The sequence below is a fragment of the Lontra canadensis genome, unplaced genomic scaffold (assembly GCF_010015895.1).
Source record: "Lontra canadensis isolate GAN:19392208 unplaced genomic scaffold, GSC_riverotter_1.0 scaffold8, whole genome shotgun sequence".
Taxonomy (NCBI): Eukaryota; Metazoa; Chordata; class Mammalia; order Carnivora; family Mustelidae; genus Lontra; species Lontra canadensis.
The window spans coordinates 16,724,405-16,743,498 of NW_022631002.1; the positions used below are offsets into that span (position 1 = coordinate 16,724,405).

At 40.9% G+C, this 19,094-nt stretch overlaps 1 protein-coding gene across 2 annotated transcripts in view; it reads right to left on the reverse strand.

The window, feature by feature from the left end:
- Positions 1-19,094, reverse strand: part of TANGO6 (transport and golgi organization 6 homolog) — a 183,027-nt gene that overhangs the window by 60,677 nt on the left and 103,256 nt on the right. For both annotated transcript variants that reach the window (XM_032854085.1, XM_032854084.1), the window contains exon 15: positions 16,161-16,301. In XM_032854085.1, the coding sequence (XP_032709976.1) occupies positions 16,161-16,301 (141 nt within the window). The remainder of the gene's footprint in view (positions 1-16,160; positions 16,302-19,094) is intronic.

The following is a 19,094-nucleotide window of genomic DNA, read 5'->3' on the forward strand; positions in this document are numbered from 1 at the left end:
GCCACTCAACTGACTGAGCCACCCTGGTGCCCCATATTTATTGAGCCCAACATGGGGCTCAAACTTAAAACCCCAAGGGCAAGAGTCACATGTTCAACTGACTGAGCCAGATCTTTTTTTAAAATTTACTCCTAAGTAAATGTAATTTAAATAAAATTAAATTTAATTAAATTTAATTTTCTTTTAATTTACTCCTAAAGAAGCAATCATGCAGGACAAAGATACATGAATAAGGCAAGGATTCAGGTGAGAGAATATAGTCTCCCACTGTCTCTTTTAGATCTCAGGTAGTGTGCTAAATGCGTAGACCAGACTCAAAGCAGCTTGCAGCTAAGGCTAAAGAACTAAAGAGAGATCTGAACTGCTGCACATCACAGGCAAGAGGAAGTCTGCAGTTTTAGCCTAAGTTAACTGCCTAATTAAACAAAAATTTAGCAGTGTTTGGTGGACTACAAAAGAACCATATATAATGCCCATAATGTATAGGGCATAATCCAAATTTGGTTGTTATACAAAAATATAACTCATTCTTAAGGAGAAAGATCCATCAACAGAACCCAATACTGAAATGATACAGATATTTTAGCTACTGAAATGGATTTTTTTTAAGATTTTATTTATTCATTTGACAGATAGAGATCACAAGTAGGCAGAGAGGCAGGCAGAGAGAGAGGGAGAAGCAGGCTCCCCGCTGAGCAGAGAGCCCAATGCGGGGCTTGATCCCAGGACCTTGAGATCATGACCTAAGCCGAAGGCAGTGGCTTAACCCACTGAGCCACCCAGGCGCCCCCCGAAATGGATTTTAAAGCAGCTACTATAACTATGTTCAAGGAGGTAAATAAAGGAAAGTATACTTATAATAAATGAAAAGATAGGAAATCTGAATGGAGAAACTGAAAGTATAAAAAGAACCAAATGGGGAATAAAAGAACTCAAAATTTGAAATTCTAGAAATGAAAAATACTAAAATAAAAAATTCACTGAATGGGCTAAAGAAAAGAATTTCTGAACCTGAAGATGGATCAGTTGAAGCTGTCCAATCTGAAGGAAAGAGAAAAGACATGGGGGATAAAAAGAGCAGAGCCTGAGAATGACAGCAAAGAATTCTAGCATACATTGTAACTGCAGTCCTAGAATGAGGACTGAAGAGTTAAAACAAAGAAGCAGTACAGCTAATAAATCAAGAGTGGCATTTGAAAAGGGTAAAATATACTTGATCAATCTGAAAGCAATAAGAAAAAGAGGAAAAGGAAACAAAGAATAGATGAGACAAACAGCAGGATGGCAGATTTAAACTCAACCATATCAAAAATTATTTTAAATATAAATAATCTAAACAATTTGAAAAGATAAAAAATTGTTAAATTAGTGAAAAAAAAAAAAGCAAGATCCCAAAACAAGCAATATCCAATAATAGGGTGTCTACAAAAACCCACTTCAAATATAAAGACATAAAGTGATTAAGAGGTAAGGAATAGGAAAGAATATACCAAAAATCCCCCACTAATCTTAAGAAAATGGCAATACTAAAATCACAAATAAGCAGACTTTGGAATAAGGAATACACAACAAGGAGAGATAAAACACAATCAAGAAGACATAACAAGGGGCGCCTGGGTGGCTCAGTGGGTTAAGCCTCTGCCTTCAGCTCAGGTCATGATCTCAGGGTCCTGGGATCGAGCCCCACATCGGGCTCTCTGCTTGGCGGAGGGCCTGCTTCTCCCTTCTCTCTGCCTGCCTCTCTGTCTACTTGTGATCTCTCTCTCTGTCAAATAAATAAATAAAAATTAAAAAAAAAAAAAAGAAGACATAACCATTCTAACTGCCTGCACACAGTAACAGAGGTTCAAAATGGGTGAGGCAAAATTAACAGAATTGAGTAGAAATAAGGTGTAGCTACAATTAGAGTTGGAGATTTCAATCTCCTTTCTCAGTAATTGATAGGACAAGTACACAGGAAATCAGTAAGGATACTGAAGATGTTAACAAATTATCAACCAACTTGAAATAAATGGTACTTATTTTTTTTAAAGATTTTATTTATTTGAGGGACCAAGATCACAAGTAGGCAGAGAGGCAGGCAGGGGCATGGGGGGAAGCAGGCTTCCTGCTGAGCAGAGAGCCCGATGTGGGGCTCGATCCCAGGACCCTGGGATCATGACCTGAGCTGAAGGCAGAGAGGCTTTAACCCACTGAGGCACCTAGGTGCCCCAAAATAAATGATACTTATAGAACACACTTCCAAGTGCACATGAAACATTCACCCAGAGAGACTATATCCTGCACCATAAAAAAGTCACAATACACTTAAAATAACTGAAATAATATACAATATGTTCTCTGACCACAAAGAACTTAGAAAGTGATAATAAAAAGCTACCTGGAAAATCAGTAAATATTTGAAGGTTGTTTTTTTTTTTTTATAAGATTTTATTTATTTGAGAGAGAGAGAGAGAGAGAGAAAGTGTGAACAGGTGGGGAGAGGCAGAGGGAAAGGGAGAAGCAGACTCCCTGCTGAGCAGGGAGCTTGACACAGGGCTCAACCCGAGGACCCTGAGATCATGACCTGAGCCGAGACCAAAAGGCTGATGCTTAACCGACTGAGCTACCTAGACACCCAAAATAAAGCTTAAACAACAAACATCACACTTTTAAGTAATCCATGGTAGAAACAGAGATCATAAGCAAAATTAGACAATATTTTGAAATGAGTAAAAATTGAAACACATCAGAATTTATGGAATGAAGCTAAAGTAGTTCTTATGAGTTAATTTGGAGTTTTTAATGCTTACTTTAGAAAAAAAGAAAGGTCCACAATCAGTGATCTAAGCTTCCACCTTAAGAAACTGGAAAAGTAAACAAATGTTGTAGGCAACCCCTAAAATGTACCCTGTGACTTCCATCTCCTAATATTCCTGCCTTGTGTAATCCCCCCATCTTGAACTGGGGCTAAAGCTAGTGACTCACTTATAACAAACAGACTGTGACAAAAGTGATGGGATGTCCATTCTGAGATTAGGTTACAAAATGACTAACACTTCCATCTTGCTTGTCTTCCCTTGTTCTCCTGCTTGCTCAATCTGAGGGCTAACTGCCACGCTGTACGCTGCCCTATGGAGAGGCCCATGTGGCAAAGAACTGAGGGAGGCTGCAGGTCAACAGTCAGCAAAGGACTGAGGCCTTCAGTTCAATAGCTCACCAACAACTGAATCCTACCAACCATGTGAGTGAGCCGGAAAATGTCTCTGTTCTCAGTTTATTCTTCAGATGAGACCACAGCCCAGCCAACACCTTAAGTGCAGCTTTGTGAGAGTCTCTGTGGCTGAGACATCCAGTGAAGCCATGCTTGGGTTCCTGAATTACAGAAGGTGTGAGATAAATGTTGTTTTACTCTGGTAAGCTTTAAGGCAAGTTGTTTTCTACCAAAAGGTAATACTGAAAAAAATACTGAAGATAGGACAGAAAACCAAAAGACAACAGAGAAAATTAACTAAAGGCTGGTTCTTTGGAAAAAAAAAAAAAAGTTAATATAATCGATACACCCCTTGCTAGATGGACCAGGTAACGAGCAATGTGTGCATGGCAAAGAGGACAGGACTAAGGACAGAGAACTAGGGGATTCTGACCTTTGGAGATCTGGTAGTGGGGGCTGAGCCAGCAAGGAAGACTGGGAAAAATAGCTATGAGGTAAGAGGAGAATCAGGCAATTTTACTGTCTGGAAGGCCTAGAGAGGAAGGTATTTCAAAAAGGAAGCAGTGGTCAAATGCATCAAATGCTACTGGGTAATTATGTAATACAAAGATCAAGAAGGGGTCAACAGCTTTTTAAATATTTTGGTTGATAAGGGAATGCTGAAGATGAAAGGTACCACTGGAGTGACTTAAGGAGAAAATGGTGTGGGAGGAAGTGCAGCAAGCAAACCCAGACAACTTTTTCTAAGAGTTTTACTGTGAAAGAGACCAGAGAAATACAGCAATAGTTAGAGATACAGAGCTGAGAGAAGTGTTTTGTTTCTATGTTTAAAGATATATTAAGTAATGTTTATACGAAGATGGGAATAATTCAATAGAAAGAAGAACCAGATGATGCAGGCGACCCAGTTTAGAACAGTTCCAAACAGTTACTTCATAAAAGATACACAAATAGAAAATAAGCACAGAGATGGGGCGCCTGGGTGGCTCAGTGGGTTAGGCCCCTGCCTTCGGCTCAGGTCATGATCTCAGGGTCCTGGGATCGAGTCCCGCATCGGGCTCTCTGCTCAGCAAGGAGCCTGCTTCTCTCTCTCTCTCTCTCTCTCTCTCTCTGCCTGCCTCTCTGTCTACTTGTGATCTCTCTCTGTCAAATCAATAAATAAAATCTTAAAAAAAAAAAAAGAAAATAAGCACAGAGAAAGATATATGCTCAACATAATCAGTCATCAGGGAAATACATATTAAAACCACAACGAAATACCAGTATAGGGCCACTAAATCGCTAAAACAAAAAAAATATATAGATAGATAGACAGATACCAAGTGTTGGGAAGGATATGGAGTAACCAGAACTTTCATACACTGCTGGTCATAATGGTACAACTACTTTGGAAAACAGTTTGGCAGTTTCTTATACACACACTGTATGACCTAGCAATTCTACTCTTAGGTACTTAACCAAGAGAAAAAATATACAGACATTCACACACAGATTTGTACCAGAATATTCAGAGCAACCACACTCATAATAGCTCAAAACTGGAAATAACCTGGATGTCCGTCAACAAAAATTTGCAACAAATTGTGGTATATTCCTATAAAGTGATACCACTTCGCAATAGAGAGTAGTGAGCTACTGATAGACACAACAATACAGACGAATCTCAAACTCACTATGCTGAGCAAAAGAAACCAGACACACAGGGGTATACAATGTATAATTCCAATTACATGAAACTCTAGAAAAGACAGATCTTATCAATGGTAAGAGAATTTGTCGGTGGTTTCCTGGGGTGGGTTGTGGAATGGGAGATAATCTGGGGACAAAGGAACTTTCTGGGGTGATGAAAATGTTTTCTACTTTAACTGCAGTGATGGTTACATGGATTTCTATCACATCTCACTGAAATGCACACTTAAAATGAGAGCATTTTATTGTATGTAAAGTATACCTTGGTAAAGTTGACTTCAAAGAAAGAAAATTACAAATTAATAGGATGTAGTAACTATAATAGTAATAGTATTAAAATCTGTTCTTGTGAAAGAGTGGAAAAGCCCATTTACATTTGCATACATCTATAGGAGCACAGGGAAAGGTATGACAGAATGTATACCAAATTATCACTGTTTACCTTGGGAGGTAAGAATAGTAAATGTAACTAATATTTGGGAGAGATTGATTTTCCTCTGTTTGTATTGTTAGGCTTGTAGCCATAAGCATGCACTATTTTCGGTAGTGTATGTTTAACATACAGATACGGCTGCCACCACACCACCCTTGAACACAATGCTGTTTCTCTCATAAAAAATTAGAGGCTACTTCCCTCTCCTTGAACTTGGGCTGGATTTGTGACTGACTTTGACAGAAGAATGTGGCAGAAGTCATTCTAAAGCCAGTTCTAGGTTTAGTTCTTGATAGGCATGGTAGCTTCTGTTTTTGTTCTCTGGGAAACCATTCACCATGCTGAAAAGGAGTTTGGGCTCGATTACTAAATGTTGAGTGTCCACATGCAAGGACAGAGCAAAGCCACGTGGAAGAGCACTAAGCTGTCCCAGTCAGGATTCCAGCTGAGTGTAACCTCCTTGGGTGGGCCCAGGCTACACCACGTGCAGCAGCTGAGCCCAGACAACACCAGGTGAAGCAAGGATGAGCTGTCCCTCCCAAGCTTTACACATATTACAGAATTCTGAAGAAATGAATGCTTGTTGTTTCAAACCATTAAATTCTGGGGTTGTTTATGACACAAAAGAAGACCAAAACATATATTATGAAAGAAAAAGCCCATAAAGTAAAATTTTTAATCAGTAAATTAAGTTAAACTGTTTCTGGAAACTACCTAATTAGAATGCTCTTGAAGTGAATGATATAATGCTGCACCTTTAAACAAGTTTTGTTGAGTAAGATACTTCTAAGGCTGATCTGTCATTCCTTGACCAGTTTTGTAAATTACTTAATAGCAAAATGTATTAATAATGTATTTCTTAAAACAAGACTTTTTCCCCCTCTGCAATGAAGACAAACAAAATAACACTCCCAAAAGAACCTTCTTATTCTGTTCCCTTTGAAAAAACAATTTTCAAAAGATACTTTTCTCTGACAACAGACATAGCAGGGGGTCCAAAAAGTCCTACCTCACCAACAATTTTAGGACATAATCTGTCAGTATATTAACAGTTTAAAACAGAAACAGTTTTTGAGACAGTGATTCCACTTAGGCAAATACCAATCTTCCAGAAATAAAGACCCAGTAATTCAGCATGCACATACATATGGAATATGCATATATAAGTATTAATACATATTTCTGTTGGCACACATCTATGAGAATTTATATTGCATTGCTGCATACCATAGGAAATACAAAACAGAAAAAACTAAGGTCCAAGCACAGAGGAATGGTTGACTAAACAGTGTAAACTGTGGTATATCTATATTCTAAAATTAATTATAGCCATTTAAAAGCTCCTCTCCTCATCTTAATTCCCAGGCCAAGCCAACTGGAAATCAGAGTAGCCTACCACACAAATCCAACTAGTCCATTTTCCTTTATTTTCTACAACTGGCTAGAAGACGATTGTCCGAGCAGAATCTGGGGCTGAGTTAACTCCTCTCTGGGAACGTGACAGGTTTTCTGTTATTTTATTTATTTATTTGTCAGACAGAGAGCGTAGCAGGTGGAGGAAGAAGGGCTTGATCCAAGGACCCCGGGATCATGACTTGAGCTGAAGGCAAACACTTAACACCCAGGGGTCCCAACAGGACAGGTTTTCTAAAGTCAGATTATGGGCTACCTCGTGGAGCTGGACAGGATCATGGGTTGCTTACCACATGGATGAACTCCAGGGTGGCAAAGTGCTGAACTAAAACTTGAAACTTAAGCAGGTGATAAGGAAAAGTTGACAGAGTACATTAAATAAGGATGTTTTACAAGCTTTAAGAGTGAGAAATACAGGGCACCTGGGTGGCTCAGTGGGTTAAGCCTCTGCCTTTGACTCAGGTCATGATCTCAGGGTCCTGGGATCGAGCCCCGCATTGGGCTCTCTGCTCAGTGGGGAGCCTGCTTCCCCTTCTCTCTCTGCCTCCCTCTCTGCCTGCTTGTGATCTGTCAAATAAATAAATAAAATCTTAAAAAAAAGGGGGGGGGGGCGCCTGGGTGGCTCAGTGGGTTAAAGCCTCTGCCTTCGGCTCAGGTCATGACCCCAGGGTCCTGGGATTAAGCCCCGCACAGGCTCTCTGCTCAGCAGGGAGCCTGCTCCCCCCCAGCCCCGCCCCTCTCTCTCTGCCTGCCTCTCTGCCTACTTGTGATCTCTGTCAAATAAATAAATAAAATCTTTAAAAAAAAAAAAAGTGAGAAATACACCTTCAAGCCCAGGACCCACCCTCTTCTTGGAATATAGAGTAATTTGAGAAAAGGTGCCTTTTAACCTATAAGTACAAGCTGCTTTGCCTGAGTATTTCTGGGTGAGATTCTACTTGCCATAGCGCACTCCAATCAAAACAGGAGCTTTAGGGGCACCTGGGTGGCTTAGTGGGTTAAAGACTCTGCCTTCAGCTCGGGTCATGATCTCAGGGTCCTGGGATCCAGCCCTGCATTGGGCTCTCTGCTTGGCAGGGAGCCTGCTTCCCCCTCACCCCACCACTGCCTGCTTCTCTGCCTATTTGTGATCTCTGTCGAATAAATAAATAAAATCTTAAAAAAAAAACCACACATTAGCTTTAGTTCTCTCTCCTGATTATTCATTCCAAATACTAATTCCTGATCTTTCCTACAGAGTTCACTGAAGGTAAACTCTTCTTCAGATGGAGCAACATGAATATGGCTTTCTATTTTCGCTCTCGTTTTTTACAAGTTTCTGACCTAAACTGGAACTTGTCTGAGCTTGCTGATTAGAAGACTATGTTTTGCCTCTAAAAATAATTGAGTACTGTTCTTTGTGTATCATGATGACACTGCCAGATCTGAGGTGCTCTTTTGGAGCAGCGGTGGGTTCACACTGAGTCATGCATCCACCCTCCCCTCCATCAGTCATTCCTTCCCTCCTCTCCCCCTCCTCCCCTCCTTCCCCCTCCCTGTCCCATCTTCTTCCTTCCATCCACCCACCCACGGACCAACATTCTCTGACAGGTTCTTCCATTCATTCTGGGAGCAAAGGTACACATTTTGGAGATGGCTGGTCGGGGTTAGAAGTCTGCTCTGAAGCCACAGAAAAAGTTTTCTCTGTGAGACCTTAGCAGTCTCATTCACTACTGACAAGAGTACACATTTCTGGAGGGCAACTTGGCACTGAATATCAAGAGCCTTAAGTGCATGCGTATACTTGGACCTGGTAATTTCCCTTGTAGGAATGAATCCTAAGGAAAGAATTAATGATTTACCAAAAGAACTTATGTATAAGAATAATCAATAGCGTACCTCATAATGCTCATAAAGTTCCTCATAAAGTAAGGAACTGAACTGGAAACAACCTAATTAAACAATAATCTTTCTAAAAGATAATTAATAAAACAACCAATAAATCTTATATTTTCAAAAACTACTTAATGACATGGAAAAGTGCTTATTATAAGTAATGTTAAATGAAAGAAAGCAGTATACATATGGTATAATTACAAGTATGAGAAAGAAAAAGAAACGAGAAGGAAACATCAAAATGTAAACAAAGAGTGATTACTTCTGAACAGTGAAACTGCCAGTGATCACTTACTTTTTTTAATACTTTTTAATATTTTCCAAACTGTCCAAAATGACCATGTGTTACTGAAACAATTAGGAGGAGAAAGGCCTATAAATAGATTTTAAAGTTACCTCTCAAAAAAAAAATGACATGAGGAAGAAAAAGGGGAGGAAGATGAGGAAAAAAAAGTTATTCAGTCTGCGCTTCAACCTTCAAATCTGGCCAGATTAGTATTTCCAATTCACTCAATAAAAATATTTGTTAAACTGAACTATACTGATGCTAATCTAGGCAGATTTGGCAAGAAGCATTTCATCTGATCCTCTGAATTTTGCTGAAAATTTCTTTTAGAATATGAAAACTCTAATCCCTGACTATTGTTTACTGCTGCCGAAATCTATAAGTGCTCAACTCCCAGACTATCCAATTATTCACTGCCGAACCTATCTTTTTAGTTTAATTAAGACCTATGCCATGAATTGAAAATCTCTGAAAACTATCAGACGAAAGCTATTTTCCAAAAACTGACCTGCTGTGCTGGGAGAAGAATGAGGAACTGATATAGCCCTGTAGCACACTGCCACATTCAACTGCAGGATCTTGAGAAGAGAAAGGACAAAGACCATTTCCCCTGTGCTCCCACAATCCCCTTCACCAGCAGGTCACCTTATAGACATCTGTGTATGAGATATTCTCTCCTTCTAAACTATAAGCTCCATGCAGGAAGAGACTGTGGCTTTTTCACGTCCCTATTTCTAGCCCCAGGTAAGGAACGTGCCATTCAGAAGCTAATCAAAAAATGTTTATGAGGGGCGCATGGGTGGCTCAGTCGGTTAAACGGCTGCCTTAGGCTCAGGTCATGATGCTGTGGTTCTGGGCTGGAGCCCCTGCTTCTCCCTCTTCCTCTGCTTCTCCCCACCAATTCCGGTTGTTCTCTCTCTCTCTCTCTCTCTCTCTCTCATTTTCTCCCAAATAGATAAATAAAATCTTTTAAAAAAAGTTTCTGAACTGAACTACATTGATACTCCTACCCTCAAGATTAAGAAAAAAAATTATGTTCAAGATAAGCAAGCACACACACACACACACACACACAATTTTGAGCATGAGGAAGAGCTACCAAATAACCCAGGAATTTATATGATTTAGAACTTGAAAAAAGCAGGAAATTAAGTTAGAATTCAGAGAATCTTCGGCTATTACTATGGGAAGAGGTGGAAATTGTTTTTCCGTCAAGGACCTCTGATCCAACTTTGGAATCAAATGAGAGCCACACACAAATAAAAGGCAATTTCATCTATTTTTCTTTCTCTTTTTCCTTAGAATAATGAAATAAATATTGGTAAAGTATATAAAATCTTCCTTAAACATAAGGGGTAATTTAAAAATATACTTAAGTTCATGTTATGGTCCATTAAATGTCAAAGGAAGGCAAGAAAGGGTAGGAGGCATAAATAATAACCTCAACGGTGGCCAGCCACAGGCTTTAAGAAGGACAACTTCCAAATTCAGCAGACATCAGAAAAGGTATCACTAAAACTTATGCTCATAAGATTGGCATAATATAGATAAGATTAGCCATGTGCAGAAGTTCCCATATCCAAAAGGATGCATAAATACATTACAGAAAGGAATGAATAACTTTCAACTCTCTCCTATGAGATGGCAACCTAAAACGTGAGACGTAGCTGAGACAGGAGACGACAGAATCTAGTTCAGGCCACCAGGATGGCTGTGCAGATTGAGTACTGTACAGCTCCAGGGTACACCACTCCTACAATAATGCCTTTTGGAATTTTTAGGGCTGTAAACAACCTGCATAATTATATGTGGCAGTCCTCGATCTAACTAACACACATGGATAATGTTATAAAGCAGAAACAGAATGGTCCATGTGAACCATACAACTGGGTGTATCAACAATGGGCCCTACCGACATTCTGGGCCAGATCATTCTCCACTGCAGGGGGCTGTCCTACACACAGTAGGACGTTGAGCACCCCTGGCTTATAGTCATTAAATGCCAGTAACATCCCCAGGCCCCTGGTTGTAATAATTAAAAAGGTCTCAAGACACTGCCAATGTCTCCTAGGGGGCAAAAGTCTTCCCCTACTCCCCTATTTGAAAATCGCTAAGCTAAAGAACAAAGAAGAATGGGGTAATGTTTGTTCAGCCCCTGCTGAAGAGAAAGCAGATATTGCATCTGGCATATGTGAGAAAGCCGTGTCGTCTGCATTAGATCTGGGATATTGCTCAGGGCAGTCTCAGACGGAAATACCCTCACATATGTATCCAATTCCCTTCACTTTAATTCTACTTTTCAAGTAATGTCCCAATTACCAATTCATTATCTTGGGCACAGTAATTCAATGTCATATTTTGAAAAGAAGTTTTAAAAAGTACATTGACATTTAATAGCCCCCAGGTTATTGTCAACACCAATGTTGGGCCATATAGGAGTAAATATATGGAGAAACATTTGGAGTGACTGGTAATTTAGCAATGTGTTAAGATTAAATTTCTGGAAGTACAATTAAAAAACCAACTAGTTCCTTAAATGAAAGAAACTAAACTAAAATCTTTCCACGACATTTCCTACATTGAAAAGCCGAAATTAAAATATATAGATTAATATTTATATAATCTTCATTTGAGAAAGCCTTACACATGAAAGAGAATCCATTCAGAAAAAGATTTGCTTACATCAGAATAAAAAGCTTGTGCTTCAAAAACAAAATGAAACAGAAAATATGAACAAAACTAAAATGTGAACAACCCAAAGCAAATAGTCACAACATAAATTTCAGTGGTTCTTGATTTTTAAATAAATATAGCTTTTATAAATCAAAAAACAAGGGCACGTGGGTGGCTCGATCGTTAAGCGTCTGCCTTCAGCTCAGGTCATGATCCCAGGGTCCTGGGATCGAGCCCCACATCGGGCTCCCTGGCCGGTGGGGAGCTGCTTTTCCCTCTCCAGCTCCCCTGTGGCTTGTGTTCCCTCTCTCGCTCTCTCTCTCTCACAAATAAATAAAATCTTTAAAAAAAAAAATCAAATAACAAAATCAATACCCCAGTAGAAAAATGGAGAGGGGTGCCTGGGTGGCTCAGTTGGTTAAGCATCTGCCTTTGGCTCAGGTCATGATCCTAGAGTCCTAGGATGGAGCCCCATACCGGACTCCTTGCTCAACGGGGAGCCTGCTTCTCTCCCTCCCTCTGCTTGTGCTCTCTCTCTAACTCTCTCTGTCAAATAAATGAATAAAATCTTAAAAAAAAAAAAAGAACAGAACCAGATAATTCACACACACACACAAACACACAATTTAGCCAATAAATACACAGAAAACATTTAACCTTATCAACTGAATTAATGGAAATGAAAACAGGACAGCATTTCTTGATATACATGTGTTTGATTAAAAAAAACATAGCATATATAGTACTGATGAGGGTACAGACAAATATTCTCAAACACTGAAATTGAGACTGGCATAATCTCAAGGGGATGGGCAAAATGGGGGAGGGAGAGTGGGGGGTATAGGCTTCCAGTTATAGAATGAGGAAATCACAAGAACAAAAGGCACAGCATAAGGAATATAGTCAATGATATTGTAATAGTGTTATACGGTGGCAGATGGTAGTTACACGTGTGGTGAGCACAGTATAATACATAAACTTGTCAAATCACTATGTTGTATGCTTGAAACTAATGTAATATTGTATGTCAACTATATTCAAATTAAAATTTTAAATAAGTAAATAAACAAATAAATAAACGGGCATGATCTCCCTGAAAGACAACTTAGCAATAAATATCTTTATTTTTTTTAAAAGATTTTATTTATTTATTTGACAGACAGAGATCACAAGCAGGCAGAGAGGCAGGCAGAGAGAGAGGAGGAAGAAGCTCCCCGCCAAGCGGAGAGCCCAATGCGGGGCTCGATCCCAGAACCCTGGGATCATGACCTGAGCTGAAGGCAGAGGCTTTACCCCACTGAGCCACCCAGGTGCCCCAGCAATAAATACCTTTAAAAGTATACACATGCTTTTGGGATACCCGGGTGGCTCAGTCAGTTGAGCATCTGCCTTCAGCTCAGGTCATGATCCCAGTGTCCTGACATCGAGCCCTGCATCCGAGCTCCCTGCTCAGCAGGGAGTCTGCTTCTCCTTCCCCCTCTGCCCTCACTCATGCTTGCTTTCTCTCTCTCCCTCTCTATTAAAGTCTTTAGGGGTGCCTGGGTGGCTCAGTCATTAAGCGCCTGCCTTTAGCTCAGGTTATGACCACAGGGCTCTGGGATCGAGCCGCATGTTGGGTTCCCTGCTCTATAGGGCCTGCTTCTCCCTCTTCTACTCCCCAGGTTCGAGTTCCCTCTCTCGCTGCCTCTCTGCCAAATCAATCAATCAATTAAAAAAAAAATAAATAAAATTTTAATAAATAAATAAGCATATGCTTTTAACAAGTTCTTCTTTTAGAAATTCTTCCTTGGAAATGATCATGAATCTGCACAAAGTTTAGCTACAGGAATATTCACCTTAATGTAATTCATAATAGCAAAAACTTGGAACAACCTGTAAGTTGGTCAGCTGAAAAAATTATGGTACATTCAAATGACAGATCATGCAATCATTAAAAATTATAGAGGATGTGGAAAACGTCCATGTTAATGACAGGAAAAAGATGCTTAATGACATAGGCGAATGTTCAGGATCAATGGTGTTTTCAGTAAGAGACTGGGTCTGGAGTCAGACTGTCTGGGTTCAAATTCTGGATCCACCATTAATTAGCTGTGTGACATTAGGAAAATTAGTAACCCTCTCTGTACCTGTTTCTTAATGTATAAAAAAATATAACCTCTACGAAATAATTGATTTAGGCTATAATTTTCAATGGTTACTTGAAGCCACAAGAAGGAAGGTGGATGGGGAAGTTTGCAACAGATGTACCTGACTGGAAACACCACTAATCAATCTCACCATCAGTAAAGTGAGATAAGCAGACATTATGTGCCTCCTACTGTGACACAACAGGAAATACAGTATACATCATGCCTAGGAAGTATTCTTACCCTCCAGATGTGAACTGAATTTATCCAAGTGTCTAGGTCCCTTAGCATACCATAAATATGGAGATTTAATTCCATTAAAATGAGGTTCAAGAACAATCTAAAGAAACTGATGGTGGTAAAAAGTCAGAATAGTGGGCGCCTGGATGGCTCAGTGGGTTAAGCCTCTGCCTTCGGCTCAGGTCATGATCCCAGGGTCCTGGGATGGAGCCCCACATCGGGCTCTCCGCTCCTTGGGGAGCCTGCTTTCTCCTCTCTCTGCCTGCCTCTCTGCCTATTGTGATCTCTGTCTGTCAAAAATAAATAAAATCTTAAAAAAAAAAAAAAGTCAGAATAGGGCTTACCTCTGGGGCAGGTATAGACTAGGAAAGGACAAAAGGAAATTTTATGGTTACTAGAAGTTTTCTATATTGACATGAGTGTACTGTATATACTTTGCTCTATGTGATTGCTTGGTTTTTAAAAATGGGAAGAAGAAAAGCTCCTGCTTTTCTCCACTGTCTAGTGGTAAGAAGACATGTAGGCACAGTTAGGGAGCCAGACATGAGGCCAAGAGAAAGCAGCAGGATCCTGTGCCAGGCTCCCAACTGTGGGCCTTGTTCTTTGGGATTCCCTGCTGTTGCCAAGAATTGCTGGAGGTGGGAAGAGAGCAAAGCTTGGCCCAATGAAACTAGGGTACTTTTGGGGCAAGTCTTACAGAGTGGCTGTTCCCAAGGATTTCCACATCACTAGTAAACTAAGTATACTGGCTGTGTTGTAAAAGCGGGCTTTAATTTGCACTTAAGGGATTTCAACACGCCACCTCACCTATGCACTTGGACACGTTGGTAATGTGAATTAGAAATTAGCAGTTAAAAGAATAAATGAAACAAGATGGAATCGGGAGGGAGACAAACCATAAGTGACTCTTAATCTCACAAAACAAACTGAGGGTTGCTGGGGGGAGGGTAGTTGGGAGAGGGGGATGGGGTTATGGACATTGGGGAGGGTATGCGCTATGGTGAGTGCTGTGAAGTGTGTAAACCTGGCGATTCACAGACCTGTACCCCTGAGGCTAAAAATACATTATATATTTATAAAAAATAAAAAATTTAAAAAATTTTTAAAAATTTTAAAAAATAATTAAAAAAAAAGAAATTAGCAGTTAAAGTTAAGGCAATGTCTTATGGCTGGCTGCTTGGAAATGTAGGCTACAGAAACATTAGAACTTTGAGAATTGATGGAGTTCGCTTTGAAATGCCAGAAGACTGTTTTGGAAATCGGGCTAATTATAGGGACATGTAAAGTTACTGGGACCAAGCCTCCAATGCATTGGGCTCCCTGCTCAACGGGGTGTCTGCTTCTCCCTCTTCCTCTGCCTCTCCCCCTGCTTGTGTGCTCACACTCTCTCAAAATCTTTAAAAAAATTAAAATATAAGAGAGCAATCTTTCTTCTTAGCAAAAAATAAAAATTTACTGAGCCTATACAGTACGCCCAATACTATTCTAAATATTACCTTATTTAATCCTTACAAAAAGCCTATGAGGGAAGTGCTATTACTATCTTCACACTCTATCCTAGGACACTGAGGCACCAAGAGGTTAAGAAATGTTCCCATGGTCACATGGCCAATAGCAGCCATTTGGGATTTGAACCCAGGTACTGACTCAAGAGCTCATACTCTTACTTACTACTCTCAGTTTATGTAGTCTGGAGCAACTTCCTTTGAGTTGGTGGGTTCGAATCTTGACACCACTTTAGTTAGCAGCTGAATGAGTCTTGGACACACCGCTGAAGGTCTCTGCACACAATTTTCTCATCTATAAAATGGGTCTAACAACAGCCTCTCTACACAATCCGTTGGGAATATTAGATGGATTTTATAGGCAGACAACCTAGCACACAGCAGCCAATCAACAAGAGTTAGCACTATTCCTTCCCTGTCTGACATTCCTCTTCTTTTTATGCTCGCTGCTGCTCAGCAAGTGTGAAACTTCTCATTCCAGCTCCAGTGAAAGTCAGGTCCCAACATAGCTCAGGAGAGGAGACCAAGCAGTGGTAGGAAGATGGGCACTACAGCTGCAAATCCCTGGATAGGCATGTGGACATTTGCTAAATCCCTGAACAGAAAGTAGTTCATCTCGTCCCTGAAACCATCCTCACCAAGCGAGCATAAGAAACCTCCAAGGTACACAGAGTTGGGTTCAAAAGCCACGCTGCCCCCTCCCTTTTCCAGATGACGGAAAACTCACCTAAGGCTCTGACAATTCGCATCAGGACTTCCCCAACTTTCATTCTGGTCTCCGCTGTGTGCTTGTCTTTATCACTGTCATACTGAGCCAACAGGCCAAGCAAGATTTTCTCAGGGTATGCATCTGAGAGCAAGGCAACCCCTGGGATTAAAAATAAAAAGAAAGGATTCGTTATGATTTAAAGTTGGAAGGCATATAAACCCAGACAGCCTCTGATGGGATGAACACAGAGACACTTAAACCCATCCCTGCAATTCTACCAGGAAGGGCCGCCCTTTATTTGGAATGACAACATAGTGAGTGCGAAGAACATCGGTCTGGGAGCTCAGACTACTGGATTTTTCTGGTCTCAGTCCTATATGAGCTCTAAGATCATTTCCAACACTGATTCTGTGATTTATGGATTCTAGAGTCTAAAAGCAGAGGCTAGATGATTACATATTGTGGCAGGAATTCACAAAGCAGCAGGAGAAAACTGGATTAAATACCCTCTAGGGAGCCCTCCAAGTCTGAGACTCCAAGGTTCTCTGACTACCATCATCCCTGCCAACATAGCAGCCAAAGCACGGTAGCACTTCCTGTCTCTGCGGCAGTTCTCTGTTCCAATATGAGTACTCTCCATACAACTGTCAACGAGGAGAGTAATTTCCACAAGGAAATATCTTCAGAGGATTCTGGGCATGATCAGTGGAGACCGATGCTTATGGCTGAGTTCCCTGATGAGAAATGGGGAAGGTCCTGCTCTTGAGTCCATATTCCAAGGACAGTAGTAGACCCCCGCCTTATCTGCAGGGAATGCATTCCAAGACTCCCAGTGGATGCCTGAAACTGTAGATAGCTCCAAACACTCTATATTCTTTGTTTCTTTCCATACATACCTACCTATGACCAAGTTTAATTTATAAATGAGACACAGTAAGAGATTAACAACAATAACTAATGACAAAATAGAACAACTATATGTGAATGGGATCTTTCTCACTCTCAGAATATCTTATTGTACTCTACACACCCTTCTTGTGCTGACATGAGATAATAAAATGCCTCCACGATGAGATGAACTGAGGTGGATGACAGAGGCATTGTGACAGAGTGTTAGGTTACAACCGACCTTCTCGTGGTAAGTCAGTCAGAAGGAGGCTTATCTGCTTCCAGACCACAGGCGACCTCAGGTAACTGAGACTGTGGGCTGTGGAAAGCAGAACTGCAGGTAAGTGGGGACTGCTGTACTTGCTGATCCCTTCTGCCATCAAGTTGGTACCTCCAAGTTAGGTAAGGATCTGAGCCCCGCCCCATATTGAGCAAACTTCACAGGGGTGGAGAGAGGAGGGGGGATAAGACCTAAGATAGAGGGGCGCCTGCGTGGCTCAGTGGGTTAAAGCCTCTGCCTTCAGCTCAGGTCATGATCTCAGGGTCCTAGGATCGAGCCCTGCATCAGGCTCTCTGCTCAGTAGGGAGCCTGCTTCCTCCTCTCTCTCTCTCTGCCTGCCTCTCTCCCTACTTGTGATCACTGTCAAATAAATAAATAAATAGAATCTTAAAAAAAAAAAAAGACCTAAGATAGAATCAGAAATAAAGAACCTGGTCTCAAAACTATACTAATACAAGTTCTGTTACTTGGGTGGAACACATTACACACTTCTAAAGAATAGTAAAGAAGAAGAAAAGAAAAACAAACAAGGGGAGGAAATACAGGTTTCAAAATACATGCAGGGGGAAAATGCTTCCTTTTACCACCTCTACCTCAACTACTCTGGTCCATTATTTGCAGCCTGCTGCTGTTCTTTTCTTCCCCAAGAGTCTCTGTGTTTTACCCTATACCCTCATTGCAGCTGGAACCACCTGGTTAAAACAAGTCAGGCCCCAACATTCTTCTGCAAAGCCCTCAGTGGTTTCCCTTCTACCCTGAATATGAGCAACCCCCCACCGCCACCTGCCTTTGTTCACTCTCTGACCTCATCTTTTACCATATATTCTCCCTTGCTCACCATCCTCAGCAATTCTGGTCTCCTCACTGTTCTTGGAGTAGACCAAGCTGCTTTGGGCCCACAGTCTTCCCTGGCATCCCCTCTGCCTAGGCTGCTCCTCCTCCAGGCAGGCTTACAGCTTGCTCCCCGAACCCCATCATGTCTCTGTTCAAGTATCACACTTATCACATAGAACATAGAACACAGCAGCCTCCTTCCCCGACCAATCTTTAAAATCCCCTTCACCCTGCTTCACTTTTCTTCTCAGCACCTATTATTACCTGGCATGGTATCTAACAGTACGTGTTTATTTACTGACTGCTCTCCTCCTTAGAATGTAAACTTTACAAAGTTACAGATTGTTTTTTGTTGTTCTCTGCTGTAGCCTCAATGTCTAGAAGAGTGCCAGCACAGAGCAGGTGCTCAGTACCTACTGCTCTACTCAGTATTTACTTGTTCAATGAATTCATAAAAAGGCTCAAAGATACAATCCTCATAGAAATCTCAGGAATTAATCAAGAGAAGACAGGGAAGGAGTAATAGAAATGCTAAAGAGAGGAGGGGTGAGGGGATGGGTGAGCCTGGTGGTGGGTATTAAGGAGGGCATGTATTGCATGAAGCACTGGGTGTGGTGCATAAACAATGAATCTTGGAACACTGAAAAAATAAAATTAAATTTAAAAAAAATCCTTAATCATTTTTCATCTGAATTTACCAATCTCCCATTTTATTTTTTTAAAGATTCTATTTATTTATTTGACAGAGAGAGAGATCACAAGCAGGCAGAGAGGCAGGCGGTGGGGGGGGAGGGAAGCAGGCTCCCTGCCAAGTAGAGACCCCAATGCGGGGCTCCATCCCAGGACCCTGAGATCATGACCTGAGGCGAAGGCAGAGACTTAACCTACTGAGCCACCCAGGTGCCCCAATCTCCCATTTTAACTTGACACTCATGCAGGCAAAGTCTACA